Here is a 15425-nt window from a genome sequence, read left to right on the forward strand (position 1 = left end):
TTGACACCCTGAATTTGGACTTGTAGCCTACTGGACTGTGAGAGAATAAATTCTCTTTGTTGAAGCCATCCATTTGTGGTATTTCTGACTAAACACTAGATGACTAAGACAGATAGTGACAATGGTTCCACAACTTGAAGAATGTAATCAATGTCACTGAATTGTACATCCAGAAATTGTGGAGATGACGTATGTTTTGTTATGTACATTCTCACCACAATTAAAAAATAAATTATGAGAACAACAACAAAACAAACAAACAAAAACCCTATGGATCACAACAGAATATTGTCCACTATAGTGCTGGAAGGTGAGGCTCCTAGGTTGGCAGGCAACAGTGGATTCAAACATGCTAGTGACCATGAGGATGGTGTGGGGACCAGGCAGCATTTTATTCTGTTGTCCATGGGGGTCACATGAGGGAGAGCTGATTTGATGGCAACTAACAACAACAACATCTACAACAACATCGTACTCAATGAAAAAGACCGAGAGCTTTCCCATTAAAATCAGGAACTAGACAAGGATACCTGCTCTCACTACTGCTATTCAATATTGTACTGGAAGTTCAAGCCAGAGCAATTAGGCAAGAAAAAAAAAAGGTATCCAAATTGGGAAGGAATAAGTAAAACTACCCTGTTTGTAGGTTACACAACCCTGTATACAGAAAACTCCAAAGAATGCATAAAAGAGATACTTGAGCTAATAAATGAATTCAGCAAAGTGGTAACATACAAGGTCAATGCCCAAAAATCAGTCAGGTTTTAACACATCAGGAAAGAGCAATCTGAAAAGGAAATTAAGGAAACAATTCCATCTACAATGGCATCTAAAGAATAAAATGAAAAGAAAAATACCTAGGAATAAATTTAACCAGAAAGATGAAAGACTTGTATATGGAAAACTATAAACATTACTGCGATAAATTAAAGAAGACTTACACAAGTAGAAGGACATTCTGTGTTCATAGAAAGATTTAATATTATTGACTTGTCAATACTACCTAAAGAAATCTATAGATTCAGTGCAATCCCCATCAAATCCAAACAGCCTTCTTTGCAGAAATGAAAAAGCCAATCCTCAAATCTATACGGAACTTAAAGGGCCCCAAAAAGCCAAAGCTGTTATAACGATAGACATATAGACCAATGGAACAGAATTGAGAGTCCAGAAATAAACATCTATAGTCTACTGATTCTTGACAAGAGTAGTAAGTCCATTCAATGGGGAAAGAATAGTCTCTTTAATAAACGGTGCTGGGACAACAGGATTTCCATAAGCAAAAGAATGAATCTGGCCCTATACAACATATATGAACACTAACTCAAAATGGGTGAAGGAACTAAACATATGAACTAAAACTATAAAACTCTTAAAATGCTTCTGGACCTAGTTTTTTTTTTTTTTTTTAAACGATGCACTTTTAGATATGACACCAAAAAGCACGAACAACAAAAGACAACATGGATAAATTCGACTTTATCAAAATTAAAAACTTTTTTTTGTCGAGTTTATCAACAAAGAGATAACCTACAGATTGGGAGAAACATTTTGAAAACCATATATCTAATAGGGGTTTAATATCTAGAGTATATAAAGAACTCTACAACTTAACAACAAAAAGACAAACAACACAATGAAAAAATGGGCAAGGGACTTGAATAAACATTTCATCAAAGAAATACAAGTCACCAACAAACAAATGAGAAATCCCCAATGTCATTAGTTATTAGGGAAATACAAATCAAAGCCACAATGAGATATCACTTCACATTCACTAAGATGGCTGCGATGAAAAAGAAACAAAAGCGGGAAACAACAAATGATGGTGAGGATGTGGAGAAATTGAAACACTTATGCTTTGCTAGTGGGAATGTAAAAATAGTACAGCCACTGTGGAAAACAGTTTGTTGGTTCCTCAAAAAGTTAAACATAGAAGTACCATATGACCCAGTAATTCCACTCCTAGGTATATACCCAAGAGACTTGAAAGTAGCGACGGAAAGACACATGTACACCAGCGTTCATCGCAGCACTATCCACAATAGCCAAAAAGTGGAATCAAACTAAAAGTCCATCAACAGATGAATGGATGAACAAAATGTGGTGCCTACATACATGGACGGAGCCCTGATGGTGCGTGCAGTGGTTAAGAGCTAACCAAAAGTTTGACACTTTGAATCCATCAGCCGCTCCTTGGAAATCCTATGGGGCAGCTCTACTTTGTCCTATAGGGTCGCTATGAGTCGAAATCGACTTGACGGCAGTGGGTTTGGTTTTTGGTTTACATACAATGGAATATTACTCAGCCAGTATTCATTCATGCTAAATATGAATGAAGCTTGAAGAAATTATGCTGAGTGAAGTCAGTCAGTCACAAAAGGACAAATAGTGTATGATGCACTTACATGAAATATCCAGAATAGGCAAGTATATAGAAACCAAAGTGTATTAGTGGTGTGTGAAGGAGGGGGAAAAAGTGACTTGTTGCTTAGGAGACATGATGAAAAAATTTGGAAATAGATTGTGGTGATGGTTGAATGACATGATGACGGTAATTAATGTTGTCACTGAATTGTACATGTAAAAAAAATGGAAATAGTAAATGTTTTACTACATATATATTTACCACAATAAAAAAACAAAGACTTAACTCAGCAGGAATGGGACAGATTGACATGAGTCTCTTGAAAGGATCAAGAAAGACGCACCATCACTTCTGTGGCGTTCCTGCAATGATGTATAACTGAATCTAACCATGAGAAAACATCAGACAAAGTCAAATTGAGGGCCACTCTACAAAATAATAGGCTTGTGCTTTTCAAAAATGTAAAGTGATGGCAGACAAAGCCTGAGGCACTGTTACAGATTAAAGGAGATTTAAGGGACATTAAGGGACACAATAACTGAGTGCAATGAGCAATCCTGAATTGGAACCTGGACCAGAACTTCTTTCTTTTCTGCAATAAGAGATATTATTGGGACAATTGGCTAAATATGAATATGATCAGTTCTGTTGATTAGATAATAAATAATGCACACTGAAATATTTAGGGATCAATGGACATTATTTCTGCAATTTATTTTCAAATGATTCAGCAAAAATAGACGTATTTCTTTTTCTAATAAAAATGGATGTATGTAATTATATTAGAGTGAGAAATGACCATGCAAATGTTAACAATTGGGAAATCAGGATGAAGGGTATAGGGGCGTTTTTGTACTGTTCTTACAACTTTTCTGCAAGTTTGAAATTATTTTTTAAAAGTTTACCACGAAAAAAAAAAAAAAAACACTGAACCAAAACCAAACCTCAAAACAAACAAAAAATGAAACAGAAAAACAAAAGTTGCCTGAAATTCCACTAAGTAGTAGTTATAAGTGCATTTTTTTCTCTTTCTGTCTTTGCATCACTCTTATTTTTAAAATAACATTATACTGAACATATTTTTTGTAGCCTGTTTTTTCCTCTCAGCAATATATTGTGAACATATTTCTTTAATTTCTAAATTTAAGAAATGTTTTTCTCTTCTTCCACTGTGAGCCGTTAGAGTGGTGGACCTGAAACTCTGCAGCCTTGATGTGATCAAGAAGTGTGAATTTCTTTTAATCATACTCTGATTATAAAATAATTTCTTCTTGTGTATCTTTAATAACTGTTATTAAGCTCCCCCCCCCCCATTTTTCCTAAATGACACACTGCTGTCTGCCATTTTCTTGTTTATGACTGTCTCTGGGATAGTGTCTGTCTGGCCCATGCTGTGTTCCCCGTGCCTAGAATAATATTTGACAAAGAGTAGGTGCCCTATAAATATTTCTTGAATGCATAATAAATGAAAGGCTGGTAGAAACTTTTGTATTATCTTCCAAATTTTGTACATATTGACGTGTGTAACTAAGTAATTTTGTCTTCTGTCCCTAACTCTTAAGTGATGAAATAAACGTGAAAAAGAGAAATTATTAAATAAGTTGCTTTTAAATTGGTAGAAGAGTAAGAGTCTGAGAATAGCAGGAATGGTATTAGTAAAGCTTGTAAGGCAGGAGTCAAGCATTTTGAATTTATAGTTTCCTTATGAATGCTCACAGCATAAAGGTCACAGCACAGAGAGGGGACCCTCATCTAAACACCTTTTTATAATACAATACTGGCCCCACAAAGTAAAGCAGACAGAAATGCCAGGCTGGAGAAAAAGTATAGAATGCCACCTGTTAAAATATTACCAATTGAACACATTGATAATTCGTCACTCAAAGTTATCACAGTCAACTTTCAACCACTTCCACTGCAAACAAGAAGGCTGAACCTAAGGAAATCTATGCCTGGGATGGTAAAGTAAGTGCTTTGGAGGGTACAGCCTAGAAAAGTGGGTTCAGCCAGAGAAAGTCAGAATAGGTACTAAATATAGGCTGGGAAATAAATCATCACTGAAAATAATATGAAAGATATTACTCTGTATTGGGAATCAAGTAGAATATTCAAAACTGTTATAGGTCAACACATATATATATGTATGTCTACGTATGTATATATATATCTATTGAGAAAGTTTGAGGAGAGAAAGTGATATACAAGATAGGGAGCAAAAACTAATGAGTTTTTCATTCTAATTAAAAACAGATGTATTCTTAGTGCAGTCTTCAAGTTCTTAGAGAAAAGAGAACTCATAGTTTAAGTTTCCTCTGAGCGGTCAACACATTATTTTATTATTGTTATAAGCACAGTATATGTTGCCATTTCCAGTTTTACTTAATAGGTTTGATAATTAATTTGATCCCTTCCAAATAAATGTAAAACTCTTACGATTCTATAATAGTGCAGAGCCGTGGCATAAACGATGCTGCAAGGTGGCAGTTCTGGAGGAAGACCCACTGTCCTGCTTTGATTCGTGCCTTAACAATGAGATCTTCTGCTTTAGCTGCCTGGCCCCGACCCAAAGAAATCATGGTCACATGATGCGTTGTTCCTTTTAACTCTTGTGCAAATCTCAGGAGAAGGCCGGTGGGGTCAATACCTGTGTGCCGGGAAGTATATAAAACTGTTAACTTACTTTATTCCTTCTTAAAAACACAATCCAGTATGTACTGAGCCGTGGCGGGAGAAGATGTAGCTATAGTGGAAGGACTATAGGCTCTGAAATTAGAATCCAGAATTCAAATTTTGGCTTCGTCACTTACTAGCCAAGTGACCTTGGTTTTCTAACATTTGGGGATGATAATATTTACCTCAGCAGTAACTGCTGGCTCTCTGCTCCAACGTTTATTTGTCCCTCTTCTGTAGATGAAAACCAAAAAACCAAACCTGTTGCCGTCGGGTCGATTCCAACTCACAGTGACCCTATAGGGTAGAGTAGAGCTGCCCCATAGAGTTTCCAAGGAGCACCTGGTAGATTTGCACTCCCAACCTTTTAGTTCGCAGTGGTAGCACTTAACCACTAAGCCACCAGGGTTTCCTCTGTAGATGAACCTCAGTGTTATTCCAGATGGCTGTGTACCCTGCTAAAATGTTACATTTTTAGCCTCTCTTGTAGCTGGGTATGGACATTTAAGTTTTGTGAACAGGTTTTGGCAGCAAAAGTTTTTTTTAGCAAAAGTGTCGTGTAATACTTTGGATGTCTTCTTAAAGGGAGGAGATGTGCCCTTCTTTCTTCTATTCTGTTGTTTACAACATGGATGTGATGGCCAGAGTTCCTAACTGCCACCTTGGGTCGAGTTTTGAAGAAATTGACAGCACTTCTTATGAGTATGTCAGGCTTATAACCAGTAACCAGTTGCTAGGAAGTCCATTCCAACTCATGGTGACCCCAGGTGTGCAGAGTCCATTCCGACTCATGGTGACCCCACCTATGCAGTGTCCATTCTGACTCATGGTGACCCCACGTGTGCAGAGTAGAACTGTGCTCCATAGGGCCTTCAAGGCTGCCGCCTTTCAGAAGCAACTTGCTAGGCCTTTCTTCCAAGGCACCTCTGCGTGGATTTGAACTGCCAACCTTTTGGTTAGTAGTCAAGTGCTTAACCAATAACACTACCCAGGGACTCCGTCAGACTTTTAGTCAGGTGCTTTACACAGGAAAAAGCTTCAAGTGAGAAAACCTCCAGGTGGAGGCACTCTGGACAAGGTTTTTGCTTAATGGGCTCAAACTTTTAACAATGGTTAATTCTGAAGACAGATCAGATTTGCAGGCTATGAAGAACAGAAGATAAACGAATACTTTGCTTAGGATCTGTACAGCAAACACAGGAAAAAGAAAAAAAAAAAAAAGGGTTTGGAGGACTACAAGGGCTTGGCCAGGAAGGCCAATTTCTGATAGTTTATTTTATATATAGTTATATATATAATATGTATTATATATATGTGTATATATAAATACAAATATATGTGTGTATGTACATGTGTATTTATAAATCAAGTTTAATCAAAACAGTTAATAAATGTAAGGGCGATCCCAAATTTCAGATCAATAATCCATGTTTGGAAGGCATTTTCTGCAGGAAAAATCAGCACCGATAAAGTTTTCCATAACTATGAATCTGGGAAGTCTTACTCCTTTTGTTCTTTTATATTTTAGAAAGATAATTCTTAATACAGGTTAAAGTTTTAATTGGTCCCTTTTCCAAAATATTTAAACACAAATAGGAAAATAGATTTTTTTTGATTTTTTAAAAATAATTTTTATTGTGCTTTAAGTGAAAGTTTACAAATCAAGTCAGTCTGTCACATATAAGCTTATATACACCTTACTCCATACTCCCACTTACTCTCCCCCTAATGAGTCAGCCCGCTCCCTCCTTCCAGTCTCTCCTTTCGTGACGGTTTTGCCAGTTTCTAACCCTCTCTACCCTCCTATCTCCCCTCCAGACAGGAGATGCCATCACAGTCTCAAGTGTCCACCTGATACAAGTAGTTCACTCTTCATCAGCATCTCTCTCCAACCCATTGTCCAGTCCCTTCCATGTCTGATGAGTTGTCTTCGGGAATGGTTCCTGTCCTGGGCCAACAGAAGGTTTGGGGACCATGACCACCGGGATTCTTCTAGTCTCAGTCAGACCATTAAGTGTGGTCTTTTTATGAGAATTTGGGGTCTGCATCCCACTGATCTCCTGCTCCCTCAGGGGTTCTCTGTTGTGCTCCCTGTCAGGGCAGTCATCGGTTGTGGCCGGGCACCATCTAGTTCTTCTGGTCTCAGGATGATGTAAGTCTCTAGTTCATGTGGCCCTTTCTGTCTCTTGGGCTCATAATTACCTTGTGACCTTGGTGTTCTTCATTCTCCTTTGATCCAGATGGGTTGAGACCAATTGATGCATCTTAGATGGCTGTTTGTTAGCATTTAAGACCCCAGACGCCACATTTCAAAGTGGGATGCAGAATGTTTTCATAATAGAATTATTTTGCCAATTGACTTAGAAGTCCGCTTAAGCCATAGTCCCCAAACCCCCGCCCTTGCTCCGCTGACCTTTGAAGCATTCAGTTTATCCCAGAAACTTCTTTGCTTTTGGTCCAGTCCAGTTGAGCTGACCTTCCATGTATTGAGTATTGTTCTTCCCTTCACCTAAAGTAGTTCTTATCTCCTAACTAATCAGTAAATAACTCTCTCTCACCCTCCCTCCCTCCCCTCCTCGTAACCACAAAAGTATGTGCTCTTCTCAGTTTATTGTATTTCTCAAGATCTTATACTAGTGGTCTTATACAATATTTCTCCTTTTGCCTCTGACTAATTTCACTCAGCATAATGCCTTCCAGGTTCCTCCATATTATGAAATGTTTCACAGATTCCTCACTGTTCTTTATCGACGCGTAGTATTCCATTGTGTGAATATACCATAATTTATTTAACCATTTATCCATTGATAGACACCTTGGTTGCTTCCAGCTTTTTGCTATTGTAAACAGAGCCGCAATAAACATGGGTGTGCATATATCTGTTCGTGTGAAGGCTCTTATTTCTCTAGGGTATATTCCGAGGAGTGGGATTTCTGGGTTGTATGGTAGTTCTATTTCTAACTTTTTAAGAAAACGCCAGATAGATTTCCAAAGTGGTTGTACCATTTTACATTCCCACCAGCAGTGTATAAGAGTTCCAATCTCTCCGCAGCCTCTCCAACATTTATTATTTTGTGTTTTTGGGATTAATGCCAGCCTTGTTGGAGTGAGATGGAATCTCATCGTAGTTTTAATTTGCATTTCTCTAATGGCTAATGATCGAGAGCATTTTCTCATGTATCTGTTAGCTGCCTGAATATCTTCTTTAGTGAAGTGCGTGTTCATATCCTTTGCCCACTTTTTGATTGGGTTGTTTGTCTTTTTGTGGTTGAGTTTCAACAGAATCATATAGATTTTAAAGATCAGGCGCTGGTCGGAGATGTTGTAGCTGAAAATTCTATCCAGTCTGTAGGTGGTCTTTTTACTCTTTTGGTGAAGTCTTTAGATGAGCATAGGTGTTTGATTTTTAGGAGCTCCCAGGTATCTGGTTTCTCTTCGTCATTTTTAGTAATGTTTTGTATTCTGTTTATGCCTTGTATTAAGGCTCCTAAAGTTGTCCCTATTTTTTCTTCCATGACCTTTATCGTTTTAGTCTTTATGTTTATGTCTTTGATCCACTTGGAGTTAGTTTTTGTGCATGGTATGAGGTATGGGTCCTGTTTCATTTTTTTGCAAATGGATATCCAGTTATGCCAGCACCATTTGTTAAAAAGACTATCTGTTCCCCAATTAACTGACACTGGCCCTTTGTCATATATCAGCTGCTCATATGTGGATGGATTTATATCTGGGTTCTCAATTCTGTTACATTGGTCTATGTGCCTGTTGTACCAGTACCAGGCTGTTTTGACTACTGTGGCTGTATAATATGTTCTAAAATCAGGCAGAGTGAGGCCTCCCACTTTCTTCTTCTTTTTCAGTAAGGCTTTGCTTATCCGGGGCTTCTTTCCCTTCCATATGAAGTTGGTGATTTGTTTCTCCATCACATTAAAAAAATTCGTTGGAATTTGGATCCGAATTGCATTGTATGTATAGATGGCTTTTGGTAGAATAGACATTTTTACTATGTTAAGTCTTCCTATCCATGAGCAAGGTATGTTTTTCCACTTATGTAGGTCCTTTTTAGTTTCTTGCACTAGTACTTTGTAGTTTTCTTTGTATAGGTCTTTTACATCTTTGGTAAGATTTATTCCTAAGTATTTTATCTTCTTGGGGGCTACTGTGAATGGTATTGATTTGGTGATTTCCTCTTCAATGTTCTTTTGTTGATGTAGAGGAATCCAAGTGACTTTTGTATGTTTATCTTATAACCCGAGACTCTGCCAAACTCTTCTATTAGTTTCAGTAGTTTTCTAGAGGATTAGGAAAATATTTTAAATACAGATACCTGATACTCTCAGAATTGAGTTTCCCCATCTTTTGATTGAAACTGTGCCATCACCTTAAGTGTTCGCAAACAGCTTACCGTCAGAGTGGATAAGTATCAGTGGAGTTCTGGCACTTGATTCTTTATATGGTTCTTTCAGGTTAATTTCAGTCGTATGAAGATATTCATTTCCCAGACTTTCAGTAACAAATTTTCTCACTGAATTCTTTAAACACTCTGGTCTAAGAATTTTTACCTAGAAAAGAAAACATAAGGTAAAATTTAAACACCACCCAGTGGAATACTCCGATGGTAAAATGAAACAAAACTAAGAAGTATTCACTGTTCAGCTTCTCAGTCAGCGTTTTCTGGTGTTAGTTGGAGGGGGCAGTTTAACGGGAGAGACGCTGTGTTGTGCGAAATCTGCCACCACTGCTCTTAACCTTCCTGTGGCCCTTCCTGGATACCAGGACCACTTGGGCCTCTATCTCTTTCAGAATCTGACTGAGATCTTGCTTTGGTTGTGAAGATCCAAGTCATCCTCCCTGATTCTGGGGGAAAACAAACAAAAAATCCCTAAAAAAACCTTTCCCCTTTCCCCTGGGTTTCTTCCTGCTCTGCTGTGCCTATCTGGAGAAAGGAAACCCCATGGTGTAGAAAAAGAAGGGATTAAAAAAAAAATCCAGGATAGCACAAGGGCCAGGGTCTGTTCCTGTACCATTTATGGCATTGGAGGCAGGCAGATCCCAAAAGGGTTAGGGAAGAAGAGGCTGAGGCATGTACTCTCAGTTCAGATTTCAAATTTGTTATCTTCTAAGGTCTTCCTCCTCCCTACCGAGCAGTATACAAGGGGTCAAGGAAATGTCAGAAGTGTTACTTGAACTGAACTTCCACGTGAGAGAAACGTTGAGAGTGGAATATAAGTGCTTCCTTCAAACATTAATGTTTGGTAAGTGTTAGCTTTTAAAAATGGATATATTTTCCTGATAAAATTCTAATTTGAAAGGTTTCAGTTAGTAATAAAGTTTTCAAAACATTTAGAATATTAATTTTTTTTTTTTTTCAGAGCAGATCTTACCAAAATAAGTCTTTGAAATGAAGTGAGTTTCTCCCAGGGAAAATTTATAGGACTACACATTTCTTCGTCTTCGTTCAAAAGTTCAGCTACTTCATCTAACGCACAATTAAAAAAAAAAAAAGGTCAGCTAGGTGTAAGTTAGAGAAGGAAGCTGAAATTAGCAATCAAAATGCTCTGGGTCACTAAAAGATACCACAATAAGAATTTTGTGAGGAATTTGTGACTTTTTAAAAACATGGCTGAATTCTTTTGAAGTGAGCTTTATTTTCGTGGATGTGAGGCATCAGTAACTATCCTTATAACTCACAAAAAGTGGCCATTAGGGTAATTTAAGTTTCAACTTGGTCCTAGTGAACTGGTTGATGAATAGTGATGTAACGACACGGTGGGCAGCTGAAAGAACAGAAAGAAGGGCCTAGCCACCAACACTTATAACCTGCTCCTGCATATGTAATGTTTTTCTGATGAATATAGATTGAGTCAGTAGTGATTCCAGAGGTTAAAGATCTCTATTCATAATCCACAGATACAGGAAATGGGAATCAAACAGAAATGCGAGGAGATTATCCCATTTTTGAAAAGTTTAAGACTATAATTTTTTTATACTGCTTCCTACTGGCTCACACTCTCTCGCCAGGTGGAAATGGGGTGGCTTTTATTTATTTATTTATTTATATTAACTTTTATGGAGCTTCAAGTGAACATTTACAAATCAAGCCAGACTGTCACATATAAGTTTATATACACTTTACTCCGTACTCCCACTTGCTCTCCCCCTAATGAGTCAACCCTTCCAGTCTCTCCTTTCGTGACAATTTTGCCAGCTTCCAACTCTCTCTATCCTCCCATCCCCCCTCTAGACAGGAGATGCCAACACAGTCTCAAGTGTCCACCTGATATAATTAGCTCACTCTTCATCAGCATCTCTCTCCTACCCACTGTCTAGTCCCTTCTATGTCTGATGAGTTGTCTTCGGGAATGGTTCCTGTCCTGGGCCAACAAAAGGTTTGGGGACCATGACCGCCGGGATTCCTCTAGTCTCAGTCAGACCATTAAGTGTGGTCTTTTTATGAGAATTTGGGGTCTGCATCCCACTGATCTCCTGCTCCCTCAGGGGTTCTCTGTTGTGCTCCCTGTCAGGGCAATCATCGATTGTGGCCACGCACCAACTAGTTCTTCTGGTCTCAGGATAATGTAGGTCTCTGGTTCATGTGGCCCTTTCTATTTCTTGGGCTCTTAGTTATCGTGTGACCTTGGTGTTCTTCATTCTCCTTTGCTCCAGGTGGGTTGAGACCAATTGATGCATCTTAGATGGCCGCTTGTTAGCATTTAAGACCCCAGACGCCACATTTCAAAGTGGGATGCAGAATGTTTTCATAATAGAATTATTTTGCCAATTGACTTAGAAGTCCCCTTAAATCATGGTCCCCAAACCCCCACCATTGCTCCGCTGACCTTTGAAGCATTCAGTTTATCCCGGAAACTTCTTTGCTTTTGGTCCAGTCCAGTTGAGCTGACCTTCCATGTATTGAGTATTGTCCTTCCCTTCACCTAAAGCAGTTCTTATCTACTAATTAATCAGTAAAAAACCCTCTCCCTCCCTCCCTCCCTCCCCTCCTCGTAACCACAAAAGTATGTGTTCTTCTCAGTTTATTGTATTTCTCAAGATCTTATACTAGTGGTCTTATACAATATTTCTCCTTTTGCCTCTGACTAATTTCACTCAGCATAATGCCTTCCAGGTTCCTCCATATTATGAAATGTTTCACAGATTCCTCACTGTTCTTTATCGACGCGTAGTATTCCATTGTGTGAATATACCACAATTTATTTAACCATTCATCCGTTGATGGACACCTTGGTTGCTTCCAGCTTTTTGCTATTGTAAACAGAGCTGCAATAAACAAGGGTGTGCATATATATCTGTTCGTGTGAAGGCTCTTACTTCTCTAGGGTATATTCCGAGGAGTGGGATTTCTGGGTTGTATGGTAGTTCTATTTCTAACTTTTTAAGAAAACGCCAGATAGATTTCCAAAGTGGTTGTACCATTTTACATTCCCACCAGCAGTGTATAAGAGTTCCAATCTCTCCGCAGCCTCTCCAACATTTATTATTTTGTGTTTTTTGGATTAATGCCAGCCTTGTTGGAGTGAGATGGAATCTCATCGTAGTTTTAATTTGCATTTCTCTAATGGCTAATGATCGAGAGCATTTTCTCATGTATCTGTTAGCTGCCTGAATATCTTCTTTAGTGAAGTGTGTGTTCATATCCTTGTGGCTTTTATTCTTCATTTCCCATGGTTCCAGATATAGTTATCTTTTGCACCTACTTTATATTTCAATGATATTTTCCCAATGTATAACTCTAAATACAACTTAAAAAATACAACTTAGATTATACAAACAGCCTTTTTGAATATAGCTAATGCAGGTTTCTTGAGTTAAAAAGAAAAAACACCCATGATACATGAACATCTAAGGTTACAAAATAGGTAAAATTAGAGTTATTTGCAAAATAATAAGATGTCTCACTTTACTAAAATGGTCAATAGAGAGTTTCTTTAAATAAAAGCTACTGGCTCTTATCTTAAAACATAGTAATTAATGGATCCCAGATGGATTAGTGACCAATGCAACAAAATAAAACAATAATGACCTAGGGAGAAAGATCTAGGGGAGACCTTGTTACTGAGAACTGGAAATCAAGAAGTTTTATATATATATATATATGTTTTTTTCTGGGTATATGTATATATGTATGTGTAAAAAAAACATATGTATATATGTATATGTATATATATATATAAAACTTCTTGAGATACATATATATATATGAGGACATAACTGACTATACAAACACTTAAACATTTGTATGGTACAGATACTATAAACAAATCCACTAGATAGTTAACAGACTGGGAAAAATGTTTGAATGAAGAGGCTGATATCTATAATAAGACAAAAACAAAGCAAAAACAAAGACATCAAACCCATTGCTGTCAATCTGATTCTGATTCATTGCAGCCCCGTGGGACGGAGTAGAACAGCTCCACAGAGTTTCCAAGGAGCTGCTGGTGGATTTCAACTGCTGACCTTTTGGTTAGTAGCCAAGCTCTCAACCACTGTGCCACCAGGCTCCATAAGACAAGAAGTTAATTATCTATAACATTAACAGAACTTTTACAGACTGGCAAAAAGGGGATAAGCAACTCAACAGAAAAGTAGGATAAGTATATGAATAGGTAAACACAAAGGTTAACAAACACTGAGAAGATACTTAACCTTGCTAATAGTCAAGAAGTGGCAGGGAAAAGCGAGGGTTAGAGTTCAAACAGATAAACAAAAAGGAAAAACTGTACTTAACATTGAAAGTTATTTAAAATAAGGTTGATTTCCTATGTAATTTTTTTTTTTTTTTTTAGTGATGGCAGTAGCAGTATGACTGATTTTTACTTTACTATATCTTATGTGGAAACCCTGGTGTGTGGAAACCCTGGTGGTGTAGTGGTTAAGTGCTATGGCTGCTAACCAAAGGGTCGGCAGTTCAAATCTACTAGGTGCTCCTTGGAAACTCTAGGGGGCAGTTCTACTCTGTCCTATAGTGTCGCTATGAGTCGGAATCGACTCGACGGCACTGTTTTTTTTATTTTTTTGATATCGTATGTGGGAAATCCTGGTGGCATTGTAGTTAAGTGCTATGGCTGCTAACCAAGAGGTTGGCAGTTCAAATCCTCCAGGCGCTCCTTGGAAACTCTATGGTGCAGCTCTACTCTGTCCTATAGGGTTGCTATGAGCCGGAATCGACTCGACAGCAGTGGGTTTGGTTTTTTGGTTTTAATATCATATGTGTGTATATATATACATACACACACGGTATTATATATATATATATATATATAAATTTTATTTTGTTGTAAGTGAAAGTTTACATCGCAAGTAGTTTCTCATTCAAAAATTTATACACAAATTGTTTTGTGACATTGGTTGCAATCCCTGCAATGTGTCAGGACCCTCATCCTTTCCACCCTAGGCTCCTCCTGTGCATTCGCCCAGTTTTCCTGCCCCTTGTTGCCTTCCTGTCTTTGCTTTTGGGCAGGTGTTGCCCATTTGTTCTCCTATACTTGACTGAACTAAGAAGCACATTCCTCACGTGTGTTGTTTGTTTTATAAAATAAAAAAAAACATTTGTTTTATAGATCTGTCTAATCTTTGGCTGAAAGGTGGATTTTGGGAGCGGCTTCAGTTCTGAGTTAGCACGGTGTCTGATCGCCATAGTCTCAGGGGTTCTTCTAGTCTCTGTCAGACCGGTTAAGTCTGGTCTCTTTTCGTGAGTTTGAATTTCCTTCTACAGTTTTCTCCTGCTCTGCTCGGGACTCTTTATTGTGATCCCTGTCAGAGCGGTAGGCGGTGGCAGCTGGGTACCATCTAGTTCTTCTGGGTCCTATATAATTTTTAAAGTGCATAGGTGGTATTAAAATGAAGGATGTTAAGTAGGCTTGTTCAGATTCAAAGTTCAAAACTAGCGTGGTGTAACGGAGCTAGTGTGGTATATTTAATTTCTCTGAAACTAATTCCTCATCTTATGATGGAGTTCATAACTATCACTTCACAAGACAGTTGTGAGGATTACTTTAAATAACATGTGAACAGGTTAGGACACAGTTATGTTCCTTCCTTCAATTTTTTTTCATTATATAAGACATTGGACTACTTTATAGAATGAAAATAAACAGACACACACATAAATAATTAAGATCGAATCAAAACACCCAATATTTTCTTACTTTTCTCCAGCGAAGCCTTTTCTGATTGGAAGGGCACGCTCGTCAGGAAATCTACGGCCTTACTGTTATTAAAAGCATCCCACTGAGATTTATTTGACAGAAGGGACTTGCACAGAAGTGAAAACGGCTCCAGCTGACTGCCGATGTACTGGCACTGCTTCCACCTGGATTCCGACAGCCACTGAAGATGCTGATTTTTACACCTTTCAAATATGCCT

At 38.0% G+C, this 15425-nt stretch overlaps 1 protein-coding gene across 1 annotated transcript in view; it reads right to left on the bottom strand.

The window, feature by feature from the left end:
- The window catches only part of DNAH14 (dynein axonemal heavy chain 14), a 362094-nt gene that overhangs the window by 41729 nt on the left and 304940 nt on the right, over positions 1-15425 (bottom strand). Inside the window, exons 71-74 of the mRNA XM_064276952.1 lie at positions 15193-15423; positions 10423-10517; positions 9444-9600; positions 4802-5012 (exon numbers count right to left, since the gene is read on the bottom strand). Of these exons, the coding sequence (XP_064133022.1) occupies positions 4802-5012; positions 9444-9600; positions 10423-10517; positions 15193-15423 (694 nt within the window). The remainder of the gene's footprint in view (positions 1-4801; positions 5013-9443; positions 9601-10422; positions 10518-15192; positions 15424-15425) is intronic.

The sequence above is a fragment of the Loxodonta africana genome, chromosome 25 (assembly GCF_030014295.1).
Source record: "Loxodonta africana isolate mLoxAfr1 chromosome 25, mLoxAfr1.hap2, whole genome shotgun sequence".
NCBI classification, from domain to species: domain Eukaryota; kingdom Metazoa; phylum Chordata; class Mammalia; order Proboscidea; family Elephantidae; genus Loxodonta; species Loxodonta africana.